The sequence below is a fragment of the Oryza brachyantha genome, chromosome 4 (assembly GCF_000231095.2).
Source record: "Oryza brachyantha chromosome 4, ObraRS2, whole genome shotgun sequence".
Taxonomy (NCBI): Eukaryota; Viridiplantae; Streptophyta; class Magnoliopsida; order Poales; family Poaceae; genus Oryza; species Oryza brachyantha.
Genome location: NC_023166.2, coordinates 14,306,024 through 14,325,827, shown reverse-complemented (window position 1 = coordinate 14,325,827; position 19,804 = coordinate 14,306,024). Strand labels below are relative to the sequence as shown.

Sequence of the window (19,804 nt, the reverse complement as noted above, 5' to 3'; positions counted from 1 at the left end):
CCCGCTCCGCTCGTCGCCCGCCTAATCCAGAAACGAGCGGAAAATAGAGAGAGAGGGATAGCAAATTCCGGTGGAAACCCGAAAAAATCTCGGCGGCTACTGCCCCAATCGTCGCCTCCCGCCGCTGCCATCTCGGGTTCGCCGTCGCCGGATAAGGAGCAGGAGAAGAGGAGCGCATAGCGCGGGAGGCCCCCACGCGCCGCCGGCGAGCCCCTCCCCCGAAATGAACATACTCGTAAGCTCGCTCGCCCATCCGCTACGCGGGGCGCCCTCTCTGCGCCGCGGCGCGTCCCCCGGTGAGAGACCTCATCGTTTCCTTTGTGTGCAGGAGAGGATACGCGGGGGCGGCGACAGGGCGGTGGTGGCGGAGACCCCGCGGGAGCCGGAGCCGTGGGTGGAGATTTCGGAGTCCGTCTCGCGGCTCTGCAGCTTCGACGCCGGCGGCGTCTCTGTAATCCTTCTCTTCTCATTTTCGTTGTTGATGATTATGCCGGACTTAAAAACGGTTGTCGACCTACTGCAATTTTGGCATTTTTTTTACCCCAAGTGATATCTGTTGATGCTAAGTTGCTAACTCAAATGAACTATATCCGGATTGTTAGAGAAGTTATTCACGAATAAAAGGTGCTACTCTAATTGGTTTCATTGGTCAAATCATGTGGCGTGTCAGGAGTTAGAACTTTATTTATGCCACCTGTTCTAACACTGCAAGTCTACAACGGGTTCATGGGCTTTTGATATCTGCCGTGCAATCAGTTCTCTTCTTTACCTTATTATACTTGATAAAATTTCTATTATGATCTTTCATTGCCGGCAAAAGTGCTTCTAAATGATTGGTTAGATTAAACAGAATCAGAGATATGTAAGGATAACATTGTTCTTAGTGGAAATGCTGCATCCTTACCTCGATGTACCGGTACCTCAAGATACCAAATCGTTTCTTACCATTGGATCAAGCTAAGTAGGATGTGCACTGTTGGATCCAATAATCAAAAACAAATTGGTACCGCGAGATACCGGTATCTCGAGGTACAAAAGGAACGATGGGAGTAAAACTCTTATGGAATACATACTTTTTCTTTCAATTTGTGTCTTAACTCATATCTTGCTCTAGGTAAAACTTGTCCAGGATTCGAGACCAATACATGATAAGATGATCGATTCTTTCTTGAACAAATTTTTCCCATCAGGTTACCCGTACAGGTATAAGTTTCCTGGAATTGAATTCTCGATGCTTCTGAGCAACATTCTTTGATAAGTTTTGGCTACCCATCCGTGCAGTGTGAATGAGGGTTACCTAACCTACACCAAATTCCGAGCGCTCCAGCATTTTTCTAGTGCTATGCTGCACGTGTTATCAACCCAGGTCCATAACTCTGACTAATGTGTATTTATTTGAGCAACATAAAGCATCATTAGATAAGAAATTTGTTGACTGTTGATTCCATGAGCTTTTAGGGATTAACTGCATTCTTTTACTTCTACCTGTTTTGTTGAACAAAAAAAGCTCCTTTCAACTGACTGCTCATATGGGCTGTGGCTCAGTCTTTGTTATTTGCTGCAGGTTTGCGACCAACCCCTGCACAAGCAACTGCTGTAAGTTGGGTAAGTACATGATGGCAAAGGTGCTAAAAAATTCAAACAGGCAATACTATGAAAGTATGAAGCATCGTCGCTGACCTTCTATGTTGATGTCAGATTTTAAAAGATGGAATGCAGCATGCAGGAAAGCTCATATGTAGTGGCATGGGGGCAAGAATGGATTCAGAGCCAAAGAGTTGGAGGATACTTGGTATGTAGTAATGGATGAATGTGACATGAATGGCATCACCCTTTTTCTGATATTTCAGTTTTGTCTTTATACTGTTTCTCTTTCTAATTGTTACCTTTACTATGCTATGCAATTAATGCTCATTGTTGTGGCCTTTCAGCCGATGTGCTCTATGATTTTGGTACTGCCTTAGAAGTCATTTCACCTTTGTGCCCACAACTTTTTCTTGAAGTAGCAGGCTTCGGAAATTTTGCAAAGGTGCAAATTTAACTTTCATGTTGCATTCCATATGGCATGAATATCAAAATAGTGCAACTTGGTTGAGGTTTTGTGGAATTTTTAAAAAGAATTATCGTTTCTACCTAAGTTATTTGAAAAAAAAACAGATTGAACGATAACTGAAAAATGATGATAAACTTGAACAGTTTATTTTGAATGCCTGAAATTCAGCTAAAAGAATTGCTGTTTACTTGCAGGGAATGGCTGTTGTTGCAGCAAGAGCGACAAGGCTACCAATCTATTCCTCTTTTGCCAAAGAAGGTAACCTTAGTGACTTATTTGCTAAAGGGGAAGCCATCTCAACACTTTTCAACGTAATGGGAATAGGTGCTGGCATTGGATTAGCATCTACCGTGTGTTCAACAACTCAAGGGAAGGTACGTAATCACAAGGCTATTTAGGTTATATTCTTTGATTAGGCAAATGCAGAGTAAGAAATGTACATAAGAAAAAAAAACAATGGTATTTAGGTTCTCAGAGCAACATTGCATAAAATTTCTTCTTTCCCGTGCTAAATAAACTTGTCAAAGATACTTGTTTGAACTGTATATGTTATCTCAGGGGTACTTTACCTAGCATTACCAGGTTCATTAGCTGTTGTTCCAGATTGCATCATAGCTTGTAGGGCTGCCGTTCTCCCCAATAGTCATATACTCCCAGAATAGCCTGTTTTGAAGCAAACCCAGAATATCCTGTTAGACCATGCAATATACTCCAGTGCATTTGTGTTGATTACATACACTGAAACAAACCAGAGCATAACCTTTTTGTTTGCAGCATAATGAATTTAACAAGGAGTAACTCATGAGCTAGTGGACATGCCCAATTTAATATCTTACATTTGCTGTAGCATAAAAAAATTCAGTTTATTTTCATGCTTCTCAATGCATATATCTTCTGTCAGTTAATTGCAGGCCCATTGCTTTCTGTTGTACATATATATGGAGTTGTGCAAGAGATGAGGGCGACTCCTGTTAACACACTTAATCCACAAAGAACAGCAATGATTGTTGCTGATTTTACCAAGGTCAATTCTAATTAACCTGTAAGTTATTCATTCTTTTGAATTACGATCCTAATATTTTTTGTGCTTGCACTGCAGAGTGGAAAGGTTTCCAGCCCCGCGGAGCTAAGATATCGAGAAGATCTTCTTTTTCCTAACCGGTTAATAGAAGAAGCAGGAAGTGTGAAAATTGGACAGCCAGTGCGCAGAGTTTTCAGCCCACAATGTGTTGAACAACTGAAAGCAACCTTCTCAAAGGAGAAATTTTTGCTCAGTCGAAAAGGCAACAGTGCATACATGGTTCTTGAGCAGAGTGCAACTGGAGAAGATGCACTGAGGGGATGGCTGGTCGCTGCCTTCGCTTCAGAAATGGAAAAATCAGGTGTGGGTTCAGGTGATACCGTTCTGAATGAAGCCTATCAGAGGATGGAGAGTGTATTCCCCATGTTTGTGGCAGACGTTAGGAGTAGAGGCTGGTACACAGATCAATTTTTAGACGGAAATCGGAGTCGAATCGCGTATGCTAAATCCCAATAGCGGTAGTGCTTTATGACAACAATTTTCGGAGTTGCCGAGATGAGCAGATAATTTATTTTCACCAAATTTCATTGTTTGTAAAACATTTACTTTAATGAATAGGCCCATGCTGCCTTGAGCCCTCGAGTATAGACATGGTAAATGTATCATTGAAATTTCTGAAGGGCAGAACTTAAATCGAAAAGTGGGCTAGCTTGTTCAAATAGGATACATCTTTTTGACCATTTATGCTGTTTAATCTATTGCAAAACACACCAGGCTACCGGTCCATTTAGTGTCTGACTCTTAACACGATCATGGATTGTGACTTAGATGGACTGATGCGGCATTAGTCAAGATGATCCCGTGCAAATGCACAACCATGAAGCCATCGCTGCACAACCATTCGAGTGGCACAATCGCGGTCAGTTTCGGGAAACTGGAAATGGGCTTGAATCACGTCGTCAGCACTTTTAATTCCAGTGTGACAAGCGCGCTTCCGCCGTTGTTCGTCTCAGAACTCACCCGAAACAAACCTTAGATTCTTCAGAGCAAAGACCGATCACCGATGCGATCAATTCCTTCGCAGAACAGTAGAAAAGGTACACACGAAAGCTACACAGCGAAATCACCGTGGCTCGCACGGCCACCACTTGCACCCGATTTTACCCGGCGCTTGTTAATTAACTGGCCTTTTCCGTGCACATCACATTTCGACCAGATGACGTGATGCCCTTGGCTTCGGCACGCCTTATGCTTTTAGTTCGACTGTGACTGTGTGGCCAGTCGTCGCCTGAATAAGAGGCCAAAAACGAAAGCCCATCTCGGCGAGCTAGTCATCTACAGACCAAACGACGTCGATTAGTAGCAAACAAATTCAGCTAAAGAGAGTACTTACCAACAACGCAACTGACCCAACCAGCGGTCGTGGCACGGAATGGTCGTACTAGCAGAAATTTTTGTCTCGCAAGTGGACGGAAAAGCAAATTAAATAGTACCCCAACCGTCCCTAAATATTTAACTTTATTGATTTTTTTATACACGTTTAACTATTCGTCTTATTTAAAAATTTATATAATTATTAATTATTTTTATATCATTGTATTTATGGTTAAATATACTTTTATGCATATATATATATATAGTTTTACATATTTAAAAAATAAATAAAATGAAAGATCAAATATACGTTTAAAGTTAACGGTGTCAAAATATTTAGAGTACAGAGAGAGTATCGCGAAACATCATCATACATACAGTACTCCAGTATGTAGAGACCGGGCAAAGGTACTTTGCTCGCTCGTGCAGTCAACACTCCACAGAGATACGGACGCCAAGGTTAATTATTCTGACCAGCTGAAGGGGAGGAGGACTCGTGCCGGGATAGAATGGGCAAAACGATATCTGATTAATGGGAGAAGAGGACAAAATCGGGCATATTTGCGTAGATAATGCAGGCTTATCTTTCTTAATTACTAGCAGTAATTGGTTTACTTTTGCTTGCAGCCGCCAAACGTGCCTGAAGTTGGGACACACGATCCGATCGATCTGACGCCAGGTGCAGATTGCAGTATCCATTTCTATAATTCATCCACCGAATATGCAGTTAAGCTTTAGCTGCCGGCATCGATCCAACTTGCAAGCGCGCACGCGCACTGGTAGAATACGCTCCGATTAAACTTTTTAGTACTACCTACGTTTCAAAACAACATCATTTTTTCAGTTTTTTGATAGAATGTTTTAACTCTTCGTCTTATTTAAATTTTTTTACAATTAATATTTTTATTCTTACTAGATGATAAATATAAATAGTACTTTATGTGTGACTATTTTTTTAATAAATTTTTCAGATAAGACTAATGATCAAACGTTGGACATGGAAAAACAAAAAATAAAATATTATGAAACGGAGGTGGTAGCAACTTTCCTCGCAGGTATATGCATCGATTCCGGAGAACTTTTCTAAACGCTCGAGTGGATATTCTGTAGTTAATGGCATATCACTTGAATGACAACAAATTTTTTAAGAAAAGTTACAAAATAAGTGTGATATAACTATGCACAAATACAAGGTCAGGTTTGACTTCTATCCGTCGCAAAAACCAAATATGACTCTAAATATGCTTATAGCAGTTAGAGTTTAATTTGCTTTTTACTAAGTATGTATCAAAGCCGTGTTTGGACATGCATGCTTATAAAGTGATAAATCATATATTAATGTATTTTGTTACTCCCTCTGTTTCACGAAATAAGACTTTTTAGTCTTGTCTAAATTTATATAGATGCTAATGAATCTAAACATATATATATATATATATATTATATTCATCAATTGATAAATTTAGGCGAGACTAAAAAATCTTACAATATAAAACGGAGATAGTAATTTTTGTTTATGACTATTTAAGATAATATGAAAAAAAAATGAGAGGACATCTCTCGTGGGACTAACAAGAATCCATTTCCTATGGATACCGACGAGAGTGCGCCGTGAATCCAAAATGCCGGAAAGCTTGATAAGCTTACGTAGATTCAGCACTACTAGCTCTCGCTCTCGCCTTCGCCTTTCACGCATTTGGTGGAACGGACCGAGGACTCGAAGAGCTAGGCGAAAGCCGAAAGGCTGGGAAGAAGTGGGCCGCGCGGTGGATCGACTTCGTTGGTGTGACGATCGCAACGCGTCCTGATCCGATCGACGACGAGTCGCGCGCGCGCCCGAACGAACGAACGAACCGCCGGCCCGGCTGCTAAAAACTAGAGGGATCGCGTTGAAGTCGGCCGTCCGCGCCGTTTGGCCTAGCTGTTCATGACTGGAGCCGGGAAACCACACGTTACACGAACGCACGGACGCACGCACGTCCTAGCTAGGCCGGTACGCGACCATGTTCCGTCACGTATGCGCAGCAAGCACACGTATGGCTCCGTACGTACGTGTTCCATTCCAACTAGTAGTATCATATTTGCCGCATAAAGATTTATACAGTAGTGTGTAAGGAATTCCTGCAAAAAAGATGCCACTCCCACCATTTTGATATATCCGTGCTATATATCTTTCTGCAGTTGTTGTTTGTTCTCTTTTTTGGTCGAGAAATTCTCAGAGACGGTGGCACATAAGTAAAAGCATGCGGCCTTATATATACTTTTAAGAATGCGAAAGATAGAACAATGATATATAGATAATGAGTTAGTCATCCATAGGCTAGCTAGCTACCTGTTGACCGTATGACCACGGGGGTTTAGGTTAACAAAACATGGCATCTCTCTCTGTCACACACACACACACTTTACTCTCAGCCAATCGAACACATCTCTCAGGAAATTAAAGAAAATGAATATGTTGTGCACAAAACGCATATACTACGTACTGCACGTGCCCTAGATAGGAAGTCTGAACACATGCTAGCTTTTGCCGTTCTCTCACGGCCATCTTTGTTTAATGATCCAACGCAAACATGTTTGCCATAGTGGGTTTAATTGAGTGTGGCACGTACGTGCGAGAGTTAGCGGCTAATATGATATTTTAGCTAAGAGTATGCCGGTCCAAAAAATATAGTATACAATTAAATAAAATAGAAATCTATTTTAGTAATTTAGTAATAATCATAAATTGACAACATGAGTTAATATATTCACATGATTCTGTCTCGCTGTCTAGTGTGGCCCGTACTTATGTATTCAGATGATTTTTTTAAAAAAAATACATATGTATATTCTCTCCGTTCCATATTATAAGACTTTTTGGTCTTGTTTATATTCATATGTGTACTAATGAATTTAGACAAACCCAAAAATACCTGCTAATTTCCTAAAGAGTAAAATATATGACCGGTCCTTAAACTTGAGAGCGGATGTCCGTAAACTTAAAAATTAAACATCTAGGTCCTTAAACTTAGGCTGTGGGGCACTATTTGCACACACTCGGCCTGGGTGGGAGTTCCATGCAGCCAAACAAACAAGCTGCCCCTTGCATCGGTGGGTGTGGGCTAAGCCTAATATAAGCAACCAAACACCGTCTTAGTTCCACAAACTCTTAGTTCCGTCTTAATTTTCGCTTTTAAGTCTAAGAATCCAGATTACAATTTTTAAGTTTACGGACTTAGATGATATCTCTAAGTTTAAAAACCTACCATATATTTTACCTTTTCCTAGATATACTGGCTATGCGGCTATGCCCGTGCATAGCTGACCCTGTAGCTCCGCCCGACGTGAGTCCAACCAAGGACCGAACGAAAGAGGCAGGACGAGGTCCAGCCACGAGATGCCGGGCCGGGGCACGTAATCTGCGTTGAAAACAAACTCCTCGCGCTACTGTACGTGTTCGACGGCGACGCGCGCGCGCGCGCGCGCGATCGACGCTAGTTGCTCGGCACAACGACGGCGCCGCAGGTTAAATTAATCTCAGTTCGTGCGTGCGTCTCGTCAACATGCCGTGCGCAAAAAATATAATTAAGCGGTGGATTTGCTGATCGATGATATAGAGAAACGATCCGGATGATTTAGTGCATGCGGATCGATCGATTGATATATCCACGACGCGCGAGTAATTAATTTAAGCTGGTGCATGGCTCATTTGCCCAGAGAAGCAGAGAGGATTAATCGTGTGCGTGATGTGCTACATGAATGCATCAGGCGACGGCGGCGGTGATCGATCCATCGATGGATCGTGATATCTGAAAGCAACACGGTGTGGTTATATCACATCCCTTATTTTCCTTACCTACGTGGACTTGTTGGTTGTGCGTGCTCCCGTGCTTCATATGTGAATAAATATCCCGTCGACGCGAGCTTAATTAACGCTTCCTCTTTACTTAATTAGCTAGCTGCACCCGTGCTTATCATATGTATTTGCATCACTTTCAGGGGCCGGCCGGAGCTTAGTGGGTCTTGCTTAATTAGTAATATTCATTACTCCTTAATAATGTGAAGTGTCGACATGCCGCTAGCTTAGCTGTAACCCGTAGATCGATGGAAGTCGCGTGAATGCATGGATGCTATTTGCGATCTACGTCTAAATTACTAATCACATCCAAATTAAGGTCAGCCGTCCATTCGCACGCATACATATGGGTTCGCAAGTGGCATGAAATTGAAGTGCAAGACAGGTACTGCAGAGGAGGAGTTCTTACGTATGAACAAACGGAATACGACGCGCCACTCGCACGTACAACTGTACGCTCGATAAGCTAAGTTGACGGGCCCTGGCCCCACATGCCCAGTTGCAGAGAACGGTACGACCAATAGCCAAACGATCCCGTGGCTAAAAGCTAGCGCTAGCGTTCCGATTGGCCCATAATAGCGGCTGGCCCCACGAGCCCGCCGGGCCCAGTTGTGAATAACCGTTGACCGTTTGACCGTACACGAAGCAGCCAACGACCTTCCGCTCTCTGGGGTCAATCCATAGGCGCACATGCGGCGAGAACATTTGTAATTTCACCACGTGTCTAGACAGCCTAGTACTCCTACCTTAGTCATCTTTTTGAGAAAAAAACAAAATGATATAACCGTAAACAATAATTTGTGAATAATTTTTTTATCTATGTGTGCTTACTGATTTAAAAACCAAAGCTAAAAATAAAAATGATGAAAAAAATCTTAAAACCAATTTTGAATTTAGGGTTAAAAATTTATATTTTGATTTATATAGATATGGAGAAAAATAAGATCAGATTGTATATCTTTATTGTTTTCTTTAGCACGGTTTACTGAAAAAAAATGGCTTCCTGCAAACTGTCGGCACCAACCTCTAGCACTACATGCCGTTGCAACTGGCGACTGAAGTCTGATGCTGTGACGCATGTAAAATACGCTCTTATTTTTACTGTCGTTCTGTCTCGTGCGCGCTACACGTCCAGGTCCATGGGAACACGACACAACCTACCGATACATCTGCAGCATTCCCGGTCGTTTTTACAGGCCATCGTGCACGTGTGTTGGGTGAGATATTGGTCACGAATCACAATAGCTGAAATGTCTCCTCTTTTTTTTAAAAAAAAAACTGAACTGATTGTTGTTGAGCTGTTCCAACTAGCCAATAATATCTCCATCTACACACACTGGACATGTCCATGTTGAGCCTAAGAATTTACATGCAATGATGGCGCTCAGTGGGGCGACTATATAATATTGTTTTGAGCAATTCTGAACTGCTGACGATCGAGACACATATAATCGGTCCAACTGCATGGGTATCGCACACTAATGGAGGTGACATCACGGATAGATCCCCTAGAAGAAAAATGTGCACCCAATCCATCCAGCTACTTTGATGCGCCACGGAAATAGCTCCAAAATCTTGCTAAAGCCCCTTTTAACCCTCCCAAAAAAATTAAAAGAGAAAAAGTTGGCGACCATCATGAGCTCGTTCGAATTAAAATAGTGTGCACGTCCGTGTACCAGATGGATCACAGCGTACGAACCAGCCATAAAAGGTATAGTACGAGTTGAGACAGCGAGATAGACGGCGTTCCCATGGCGGCGGGCAGCTACCGACGCGCCGCGCAAGACGGTGGAGACGTGCTCGCGTCGGCGACGAAACGAGGGGAGACCGTCGCAGCCATCGCCAGAGACGATGCGGAGGCGCTTGACAAATTTGCCACCGGAATGCGTCCAGATTTCCCTTTTCCACCGCGCCACCACCAGGAACAAGTCGTTTACGTGACATGCATAGAGACGTAGACCCAATCAGACCGTGACGCTTCTTCCTCCTCTTCCCATGCCGAGATCCAGCCTGGTGCGGTGAACCTGCTCTATCTCGGCGTTATATGTATACTACCTCTGTCGTAGAAAAATTATATTTTTTTCTATGTCCAATATTTAACTATCTGTTTTATTTGAAAGATTTATGAGAAAACACACACAAAAAAAGCTACGAGTAAAATATTATTCATGTTTTTATCATTTAACATCATTAAAATACTAATCGTAAGAAAATTCAAAAAATTGTATCCAAAACTAAAAATAAATTTGTTTTGGGACAGATGGGGTATATTTTTTTCTTGCTTTAACTTTTTTTTCTTCACTGAAGAATTATTCGCCTGGTTTTCTGACTCGTTGATCGCGGTGTGACAAGCTTGGGGTCACTTGAAATTCGGGATCAATCAGCGGTGTGCTTACGGCTGTGGCATGTTCAATTCATGGGACTTTGATGTGTGAAACTTACTTTATTTTGTTTACGTGGCTTTATTGTTGGCTACATTATTGTACTTTGACAGTAGAATGGTAATTGTCTATGAGATCAGCATAAGGACGTGTTGATGCTGGGAACTTGAGATTTGAGTTAGATATATACGTTCTCAATACAATGTAATTCGGTTTTGGGTTTCTTTTGAAGGCAGGGTAATTTTCAGGCACTATTTTTTAAGACTCAATACCATGTTTTGGAGAGTTAAATATTAATATTTTTGTGAGATGCTCGAAGAAAAATTTAGTGATTCCTTCTATTTGGTCAGGCTGTTAATGAACATGCATGATTCCTCGTAACCTATAACCGTTCATTAATGAGGAAAATGAAAGGAATGGAAAACAAACAATATTAGCGCTGGCACAACTAATTATTGGATGCGCACAGCCCACAGGTCCCACACACATCAAAATTCAATTTTAAAGCTATTTTGAAACACATGATTTTTTTTATGGAATAGTTAAATTCCCATAAAACTCCTTGAATAATCATGTGTTTCAAAAGAGTCCTTATTATGATACTACCTATGTTTCATAACGTAAGATGTTTGACTTTTTTGGTTACAACGTTTGACCATTCGTCTTATTAAAAATTTAGAACAAATATAAAAAATAATAAATCGTACTTAAAGTTCTTTTGATAATAAAGTAAGTCACAAACAAAATAAATAATATTTTTATAATTTATTGAATAAGACAAATGGTGGTCAAACATTACAAGCAAAAAAGTCAACATCTTATATTATGAAATGGAGAGAGTACATCTTAACTATTGAATTAATAAATGTATCTTTTAAAGGGAAGAAATAATGTGAGGGAATTTTAGTTCAATTTCATGAAAAGATTAGATCTAGCGGCCTGTTTAGAAAGGTATCCTATCCGTGACGGTGGTAAAGTTGCGAGGCATGTATTTTCATCCAGAAAGTTGCAAATTCTAGCTAGTTCCCGCATTCACACATTTCAATAGAATTTTTGCGAGCCCTCTATGATTTGATTGCATGTTTTGGTGTTCACTGATTTACATCCTAGTTCTTACCACATGCTTCAATCAGATTTTCACGAGACTTTAGGGCACTCATAGTACAGACCAATAATAGTTTCTATTTGTATGTATTGCTATGTAACGCAAGCAATTTACTGATATGGCAGACTATTTATTGAATCGAGAGACAAAAATAAAAAAAACTAGTTCTAGATTAAGACCCAGTGTCTTCACGTAAAAAGACTGTCTATGAGAGAGACTAGTGAGCCATATAACAACAAGATACAAAAGTTACATGGTGTGATGGTTTCTTAACATGATGTCCTAAGGTATAGAAACCATGGTAGTTTCTAGCATTGTTAGTGCCCTTAGAAAACTTATGCGTCGCATCAAATCCTCACGGCGTTTAAAGTCTCCCATCTACTTACGCATATAAACTCCTCTATTTCATATAAAAGATATGAGTTTAAAGAAAATAGAACTGTACGACTTTTGATTCACACGAAAGTGAGCTCTGCTACAGGTGTAATATCATATGATCTCATTTTAAGCTTTGTTGTATGTTCACATTCATTTCATATTATAAGATTTTTTTCGTTTTATCTAGATTTAAATATATACTAATAACTCTATATATATATACAAAATATATACATTGATATATAGATAAATATAGACAAACTTAGAAAGTCTTATATAGAATGGATAAAGTACATTCCAGAAGCAACAATACTAAGGACATGTTTAGGGAGCTTTTGATGGCCGGAGCTTCTTACAGAATCTTAAGAAGTCAGAAGCTAGGAAACTTAATTTTTTCATATTCTAAGAAGCTGACTTCTCACCCGCTACCTCTCATAATATTAAGCTTCTCAAACAGAGCCTAAATTAATCTTCTTTCATCACTAAGGTCAATAAAACGGCGCACCATCTCTTCTCTTTCGTAGATCAAGGAGTTGATGCACGGCTCTAACTCGTTTAGTGCTCGGATACATATTTGTGGGTGTGTTAGTATGGCGTACGTATGTAGTGGTGTGTGCGTGCTGAGTCCTTTATGTAATAAGAAAAGAAAATGTCAATAAATTAAACAAACCATTTGTACATCGTAGAGGTGCACTGGTGTGTGCACAGATGGTGCGCAATGTACATGTGCGAGGGGAGAGTTGAGTCTTTCTTGCAATTAAAACTATATTAGTCCTAATCATAGATCATAGTCACCAATCAAAGGAAGAAGCTCACAGTGGTGAAAAAAAAACGCGAGGAAAAAAACAAAGAGAAAAAGTTGTTTGCCCCCGCTTGCAGCGCTGCCACCTTTCCGCGAAGTTGCCAAAATTGACCCATTGGTGCACGTTTTTTGCCAAGGCGCTCCGCTACAGGATAAATACCCCCTGGACGCCTTGCCGTTCCAACCTTACTCTGCAGCAGCAGCAGCGGCAGCAGTCGCCCCTCCCCAAAACGCCATTCCTGCCCTGCACTTGCACGGCGAACACACGCGCGCGCAGCCGCGCACCACGAGATCACAGAGAGCGTCCAGAGTTGGAAGCAGGGGAGGAGCAATGGGGAGGGCTCCGTGCTGCGAGAAGATGGGGCTCAAGAAGGGGCCATGGACGCCCGAGGAGGACAAGGTCCTCGTCGCCCACATCCAGCGCCACGGCCACGGCAACTGGCGCGCGCTGCCCAAGCAAGCCGGTGAGTGGAACCGGGAGCGGGGCTTTGCATGTGTCGTGTGTGTGTGTGTTCGGTGGTCAGTTCGTGTCCGTGGCCGGCGGCGGTGAAGCTAACTGTAATTCACTGGTTCGGTGTCGCAGGGCTGCTGCGTTGCGGCAAGAGCTGCCGTCTCCGGTGGATCAACTACCTCCGTCCTGACATCAAGCGCGGCAACTTCTCCAGGGAGGAGGAGGACGCCATCATCCAGCTCCATGAGCTGCTTGGCAACAGGTACACACACTGCCCCTTCTCAAATTGTGCTGCTAGTTTGGAGCAATGATTGTTGCTTGCTTGTGTGCTTCAGATGCTATGAGAGGGAGGTTTATTCCTCTGTTTCTTTTTAAAAAAAAAACCATTGCTGGGGGCATAGACTAATATGTTATCCTCTCGGGCCCCTCCTCTAGATGCAAATAGAGAGAAATAAATTACTACTAGTCGTAGGCCACTTTGCTGTAGCTAATTACATCACTGATGATGCGCGAGATGTGCTAAAAGATTCCATCTTGTTTGGCGCTTCCGTTGGAGGAGCAGCGCTTCCCCTTGAATTCAGCGCTGCAAAAACATGCGCTTTGCATTAAACAAACAGCATGTGATCCCGATGGTGGAATCAAATCACGCGATGATTGCAAAGCTCTAGATCAATTAGCCGTTTTTTTGTGGGCAAAGATGAAACAAAAACTGTGCGTTGATCAGCTCTGAATTCTGTGTTCCGCAGGTGGTCCGCGATCGCCGCCAGGTTACCCGGGAGGACGGACAACGAGATCAAGAACGTGTGGCACACCCACCTCAAGAAGCGCCTCGAGGCGCCGGAGCAGGGCCGCCACGACGCGGCGGGCGGCGGCAAGAAGCACAAGAAGCCGAGGAGCGAGAAGAAGCCGGCCGCCGCCGCGGCGGCGCCGGCGTCGCCCGAGCGGTCCGCCTCGTCGTCGGTGACGGAGTCCTCGATGGCATCGTCGGTGGCGGAGGAGCACGGCAACGCCGGGATCAGCTCCGCGTCCGCGTCCATGTCCGTGTCCGCCAAGGAGGAGAGCTCCTTCACCTCGGCCTCGGAGGAGTTTCAGATCGACGAGAGCTTCTGGTCGGAGACGCTGTCGATGCCGCTGGACGGCTACGACGTCTCCATGGAGCCCGGCGACGCGTTCGCCGCGCCGTCCTCCGCCGAGGACATGGACTACTGGCTCAAAGTGTTCATGGAGGCCGGCGAAGTCGAAGACTTGCCGCAGATCTAGAGAAAGAGAGAATTTTACCGTTTCTTTGGCTAATTGATTTGTTCTTTCTCTCTCTCTCTCTGCCATCTTGCACCGGAGGGACATAGCTAACAGACAGTGTCCACCATGAGCGAATCATCAAGCAGGAAGAACGCGAATCATGCGATGCGATGCGATGTGATGAGACGAGATGCACCCAGTAGCTTTGATAGAACTCTTCCTTTTAATTACCTTCTTGTATGTATAGAAAACAGAAGAAGAGATCAGTGATCGAAACCCGGAGATCCTTTTCTCACAACGTGCAAACCCTGGTCAGCTGGTGTACTACGTGTAATGGGCTCTGCGCTTCTCATTTGATTAATTAAATTCAACTTGCACGCTAATATTTACCATTTGTTCTGTTCAGTCGCTCGTGTTCGGTTATGAAATCACATCATGTACTGAACTACTTGTACGGGATTTTGTCTCCTGGTCTGTTCCTCTCCTCCAGTGCACGCATGGGCGCAGTCGGAGACGAAACGCTGGCAGCTGGATTAAGGAAAAGAAAGCCTGAAAAAACTGTGTAAAGGGACCGCTAAACTGAAAGAAGATTTCTTTCGCATTGTTTACAGTTAAGCAATGGCACTACTGGCAGTAGTAGATCTGGCTGTCTTCTCAATGATTCTGCATCTCCTTTATTTGATCTTGAAATAAAAAAAAGTAAACGAAGAACATGCAGTGTGCTGTTTCATTCGCCCGTGTACATGTATGTGATGACGTTTTTCTGTTCCAGCCTGTGTAGTTTATGTTTAAGTTGTGGAAACAGTATTCAACTATACAGACAGGCGCATGCCATTGTTTATGTGGGAGAGTTCAGATGCTGCATTGTCTTTTGAGCTGTTCCAGATGAGTAATATGTACTGCTCATTATCACCGACAGTTTCATGAGCATCACAACAGTTTGTCCTTAATTATCTTGATATTTAAAAGCTACTACTTTCTACATAAAGGGTCATCTCCTCTTTTTTTTTTTTGATAAGAGGGCAGAGGTCAGCCTTTTTTTTTTTCGTTGACAGAGGACTAAATGGATATTTATATGCTACTAGGAGTTTATTTACAATCGGAGTAGATGAAAGGAAAGTCTACTCATATGACGAATAAGATGAGAAATTATTCCCATCGCTCGGTTAGATATATACTTCTTTATTACATATTACTTCGTTTTGTAATGTAAGTCTTTCTAGCATTGCATAGATTCATGTGGATGTTAATAAATCTAGACACATATATAAATTATATACATTCATCAATGAATAAATTTAGACAAGTATAGAAAGATTTACAATATAAAACGGAGGTAGTATCATCTAAATAGTTATCTTTTTTTAAAAAAATAATTTTATAGATTAATATGATATATATCACTTCATAAACATATAAGTTCAAATTCGATTTATACTAGTGTAACGAAAATAACAATTTTAATTTTGAATGTGTGCGTACTAATTTTAGTTTAATTTGTTTCTTTTGTTACAACCTGAAGAATCAATTTGAAGTTGTATATTGTAAAGTGATATTTCTCGTGTTAAACCACTTGCCATTTTTTAAAGTTTTTTATGATTATGGATGCGACATACAAAAAGTAAATGAATATCCATCGGAGTTGATGAAAATTCATCTCCAAATAGGATTGCTAGTGACCAGGTCTGGCTTTCTCCGCTGTATTTGCCATGATCAGTACCGAGGCACCGACGTTGTTGCACTGCACTGGAAAACTCTACCGTTGCACTCTTCCAAATTCCCCACCTAACTAGCAATATAATCCAACTTAGAGTGTTCTCCAAATTGTTCCAAAAGGTTTTGTGAAAGCTTTCCTGTTGTTGTCAAGTTGAGGGAGTTGCTCGGATCAACAAATAGAGTGCTGGGGATGGATTATACCATTTTCAACCAGGGCTCCATGACTCCATCTAGAAATAGAAATAGAAGACGGTGCGGGCAGGGAGCTTCACTGTGGTACTCCGTGTTTGTACTATTATACTATCAGTATTACGTCCATAAAAAAAAACTTGTCCAATTATATAGATTTCAACTGCCAGTAGACAGTAGTTAACATGATAATATGAATACAATTATTAAATTATAAAGTAAACGGTCTAGATTAATTGTACTGCTAGCAGAGAGTATGTAGAACACTTGGTGCTTGTTTTTATTATTTCTTAATTATATGCACATTGTCTTCAACCTTTCATTGTGGAATCTTATTATTGGTCTATGCAACATTGCAACTCATCTGGTTCAAAATTTGCTACGCATAGATCAGACTCACTCTACCATAGTTCATAGCCTAAACAAGCTGTGACCATAGGTTCCGGCTAAATTCCATTTTCAGTACTAGTGGAGGTGACTGCTATTGGCCCAATGATTTTTATTTCAAAAGTTTTGTCCCTGCATGCCTGTGTCTACGACACACGTTTTTCAGATTATTTTCGTCCTAGTTTCTAATGGTTATGCGCTTGAGTCTTTACCACTTTCTCATACAATCATCTCAACATAAAAGAGCACAACGCTTGCTTACACATACTGTGCAACGTGTGGGCAAGAACTATTTTTCAAACAATTTTTTTTAAAGAAGGGTATCTTTTACTCGGACGCTATATCCACCCGGATATATGCAGCCCATTTTTTTATTTTGGGAACTTTGAAAAATTAGCCTAAGTAGGAGGCTTAGCCACTCAAATACCCAATCTAAAATTCATGCTCTTATAGAAATTTGAACTCAAGACCTTGGGTGTTAATCAAGGCACTGCAACCACTAGGCTATATAATGCGTACAGAAAAATGAGTTGTAACGGCTAATGGGTTTTTTTATTTTTTTATTTATATTTTTTTATTTTTTAGAGATGAGTATTTTTACCTGGCCAAGTAGAGAACTTAGGCTCTCAGATAATCCAATCTAAAATTCCTGCACTTATAGAGATTTGAACCCAAACCCAGAATCTTAGGTGTTACTCAGCTCACTGCAAACATTTGGCTAACATGCCCTTTCACATGGGGTTTATTTATATTATCTCGGGTCTGAAGTCAAAAGCAGCAGTGCGCATTTTGTAAAGTAAAGATCTTGGAGGAATATCGTCATGCTGTTGAGTGAAGATCGACTCAGCCAGGTTAATGAGATGTTGCAGGGAAGATTGAGAGGAGGGACTATAAAATTTCACGGCGATAAGCCGAAAACTGAAGTCGATCAGCTTCTCAGTGTAGAATACGGATACATTTGTCATTACAGCACATGTTTGTGCTCGTGAAGAATTGATTACGGCCAAAACAATGAAATGATTGCACCACTAAGCCTACTAGTTAATAATGTGGCCTCAATGCAAGCAGCCATCACCTTTTCAGAATAAGACTACTAATCCTTTAGTCTTTTCATTTATTAATTCTTGCTCCCTTCTTGCATTAGAATCATGCACGCATAGTCATGTTAGTTAATTTGTCCATTTCACAGGTATTGATCAATTGAGTGCTTTCGGTTTACTTAAGACGAGTCATCCTGAAGTCATAACTAAGGGTACGGAACTTTCTCTCTTCTTAATATATCTTCCGCTTTTGTGAGGAAAAGAAAAGAATGATCCTAATTAAGTGACTTAAAACGACGCCTGAGTACATGCATTATTCAGTGTATTCCTACTGGTTTGAAATGCAAGCATTACCTGATGTGATGCCATTTAAATTTAGGTGCATGTGATTGAATTGGAGAGTGAGAGATGGACCAGATCCCTCGTACAGCTTCTCCTTTTTTAAAAAAAAAAAAGTAAAATCAGGATTTTGACACTCTACTTTTGCTGATTTTCTATCTCCTGCAACTGCCAACTAATGAAATGGCAAATCGTCAGCTCTGAAGGAACAGTACTATGTGCCGAGCAGCTAGCTACTCCATTTTACGAACGTGGATTCAATGACATTACACCGTAACATTTTCGGTAATATTAAGTCAGTGACGTGTGGGATCCACATAGATCCAGGCATATGTGGATTCCACATGTCACTGACTTAATGTCATTGAGAATGTCACGGTGATATGTCACTGAATCCGGATTCCTATTTTACATTGTCAATATCTGAAATGGAACAAGAAATAAGTACCTTTAGGAGCTCCTCTGAATTTTTGTCAAAATATTTCCTTGGTACTGGTATGGTGCAAACATCTTTAATTAGTTCATTCTATTCCATTGTCAAACAAACACGCCACTGATTGACCGCGCAGAGGAATGAACAAATGGCAATTGAGCTGGACGATACTGATTTCAACCTCTCGTCCTGATGGCTTATAACGACTTGTCAGTGTTTCTTCTTGGTGGACGAACATAATCTAGCCTGTCACTTCTGATGGTGATGTACATATGGACCAAAGGAGTTTGAGGTCATAGTTGCTGGGCTCTATGTACAAGATATCGCCAACGAATGAGATTGTCAGATCTCTCAATGTTTCAATTGAATTAAATTTGGATCTTTGCAGGACGTTGAACAGTGCATCACTAATTTATGATGCCGTAGAATCACAGCAGACCCTTGATATCCCGACTGTTGTCTTGAGTCTTGACATGATTTGTTTTATTTATTAAGGTAAGAGTTTTGTCAGGTACAGTTCCAAGAACTTCACGTCGAGGTGCTCTATATTTCTGCCTGGAAAAAGGAACAAATTGACCTCATGTTCAGAGTGTGTGTCTATCACGAAACCATGCTGCAATTTGATACTCCAACTGTCCAACACAGCCAGTCCTAGGCAGCAATTGTCGGCGATCCCATAGTTCATTGGGGCCTGGGGGTAATCGGTTCGTTTTCTTTTACTGAAAAAATCAAACGACATATTTATAAATAAAAAATATTTTATAAATAAAACTTATATATATATATATATATATGTTCGTAACGATAAAAAGAAAATACTAAAAAAATAAACTATGATGAAAAAACCTTAAATTAATTTTAAATTTAATATTGAAAATTAAAAACAAAAGCGAAAAGAGGGTGAAAGAGCGTGAATGGCTTACTTGGGTTTAAGGTCTCCTAATATTATATATTAACAATGGGAAAGAATGAAATTGGTCATTTTCGCAATGTTTAATATATGTCTTTTTTTTTGTTTGTTTTTCCTCTTGTGTGTGCGTAGGCGTTGGTTCAGTGCA

General features: G+C 41.2%; 2 protein-coding genes across 2 annotated transcripts; both read left to right on the top strand.

The window, feature by feature from the left end:
• The first annotated feature begins 49 nt into the window (after nt 1-49).
• On the top strand, nt 50-3,800 carry LOC102708328 (protein root UVB sensitive 2, chloroplastic). The gene is made up of 10 exons (XM_015836850.2): nt 50-235; nt 329-451; nt 1,115-1,203; nt 1,282-1,366; nt 1,546-1,605; nt 1,699-1,792; nt 1,932-2,029; nt 2,248-2,427; nt 2,955-3,077; nt 3,153-3,800. Exons 1-10 carry the CDS (start codon nt 224-226, stop codon nt 3,588-3,590), a joined length of 1,302 nt encoding a protein of 433 aa, XP_015692336.1. The 5' UTR covers nt 50-223; the 3' UTR covers nt 3,591-3,800.
• A 9,354-nt stretch (nt 3,801-13,154) lies between these two features.
• LOC102708050 (transcription factor MYB4) lies at nt 13,155-15,025 on the top strand. Its single transcript, XM_015836768.2, has 3 exons — nt 13,155-13,416; nt 13,536-13,665; nt 14,150-15,025. The coding sequence occupies exons 1-3, from the start codon at nt 13,284-13,286 to the stop codon at nt 14,661-14,663; spliced, it is 777 nt and encodes a 258-aa protein (XP_015692254.2). The 5' UTR covers nt 13,155-13,283; the 3' UTR covers nt 14,664-15,025.
• Nucleotides 15,026-19,804: the final 4,779 nt, after the last annotated feature.

What these genes read in the sequence shown, in the direction of transcription:
- LOC102708328 (XM_015836850.2), top strand. An exon ending in GCTTCGGAAATTTTGCAAAG is followed by an intron (nt 2,030 to 2,247) that starts GTGCAAATTTAA and finishes GTTTACTTGCAG; the next exon opens with GGAATGGCTGTTGTTGCAGC. An exon ending in TTGTTGCTGATTTTACCAAG is followed by an intron (nt 3,078 to 3,152) that starts GTCAATTCTAAT and finishes CTTGCACTGCAG; the next exon opens with AGTGGAAAGGTTTCCAGCCC.
- LOC102708050 (XM_015836768.2), top strand. Translation starts at nt 13,284, where the DNA reads ATGGGGAGGGCTCCGTGCTGCGAGAAGATGGGGCTCAAGAAGGGGCCA. An exon ending in CGCGCTGCCCAAGCAAGCCG is followed by an intron (nt 13,417 to 13,535) that starts GTGAGTGGAACC and finishes TCGGTGTCGCAG; the next exon opens with GGCTGCTGCGTTGCGGCAAG. An exon ending in CATGAGCTGCTTGGCAACAG is followed by an intron (nt 13,666 to 14,149) that starts GTACACACACTG and finishes TGTGTTCCGCAG; the next exon opens with GTGGTCCGCGATCGCCGCCA.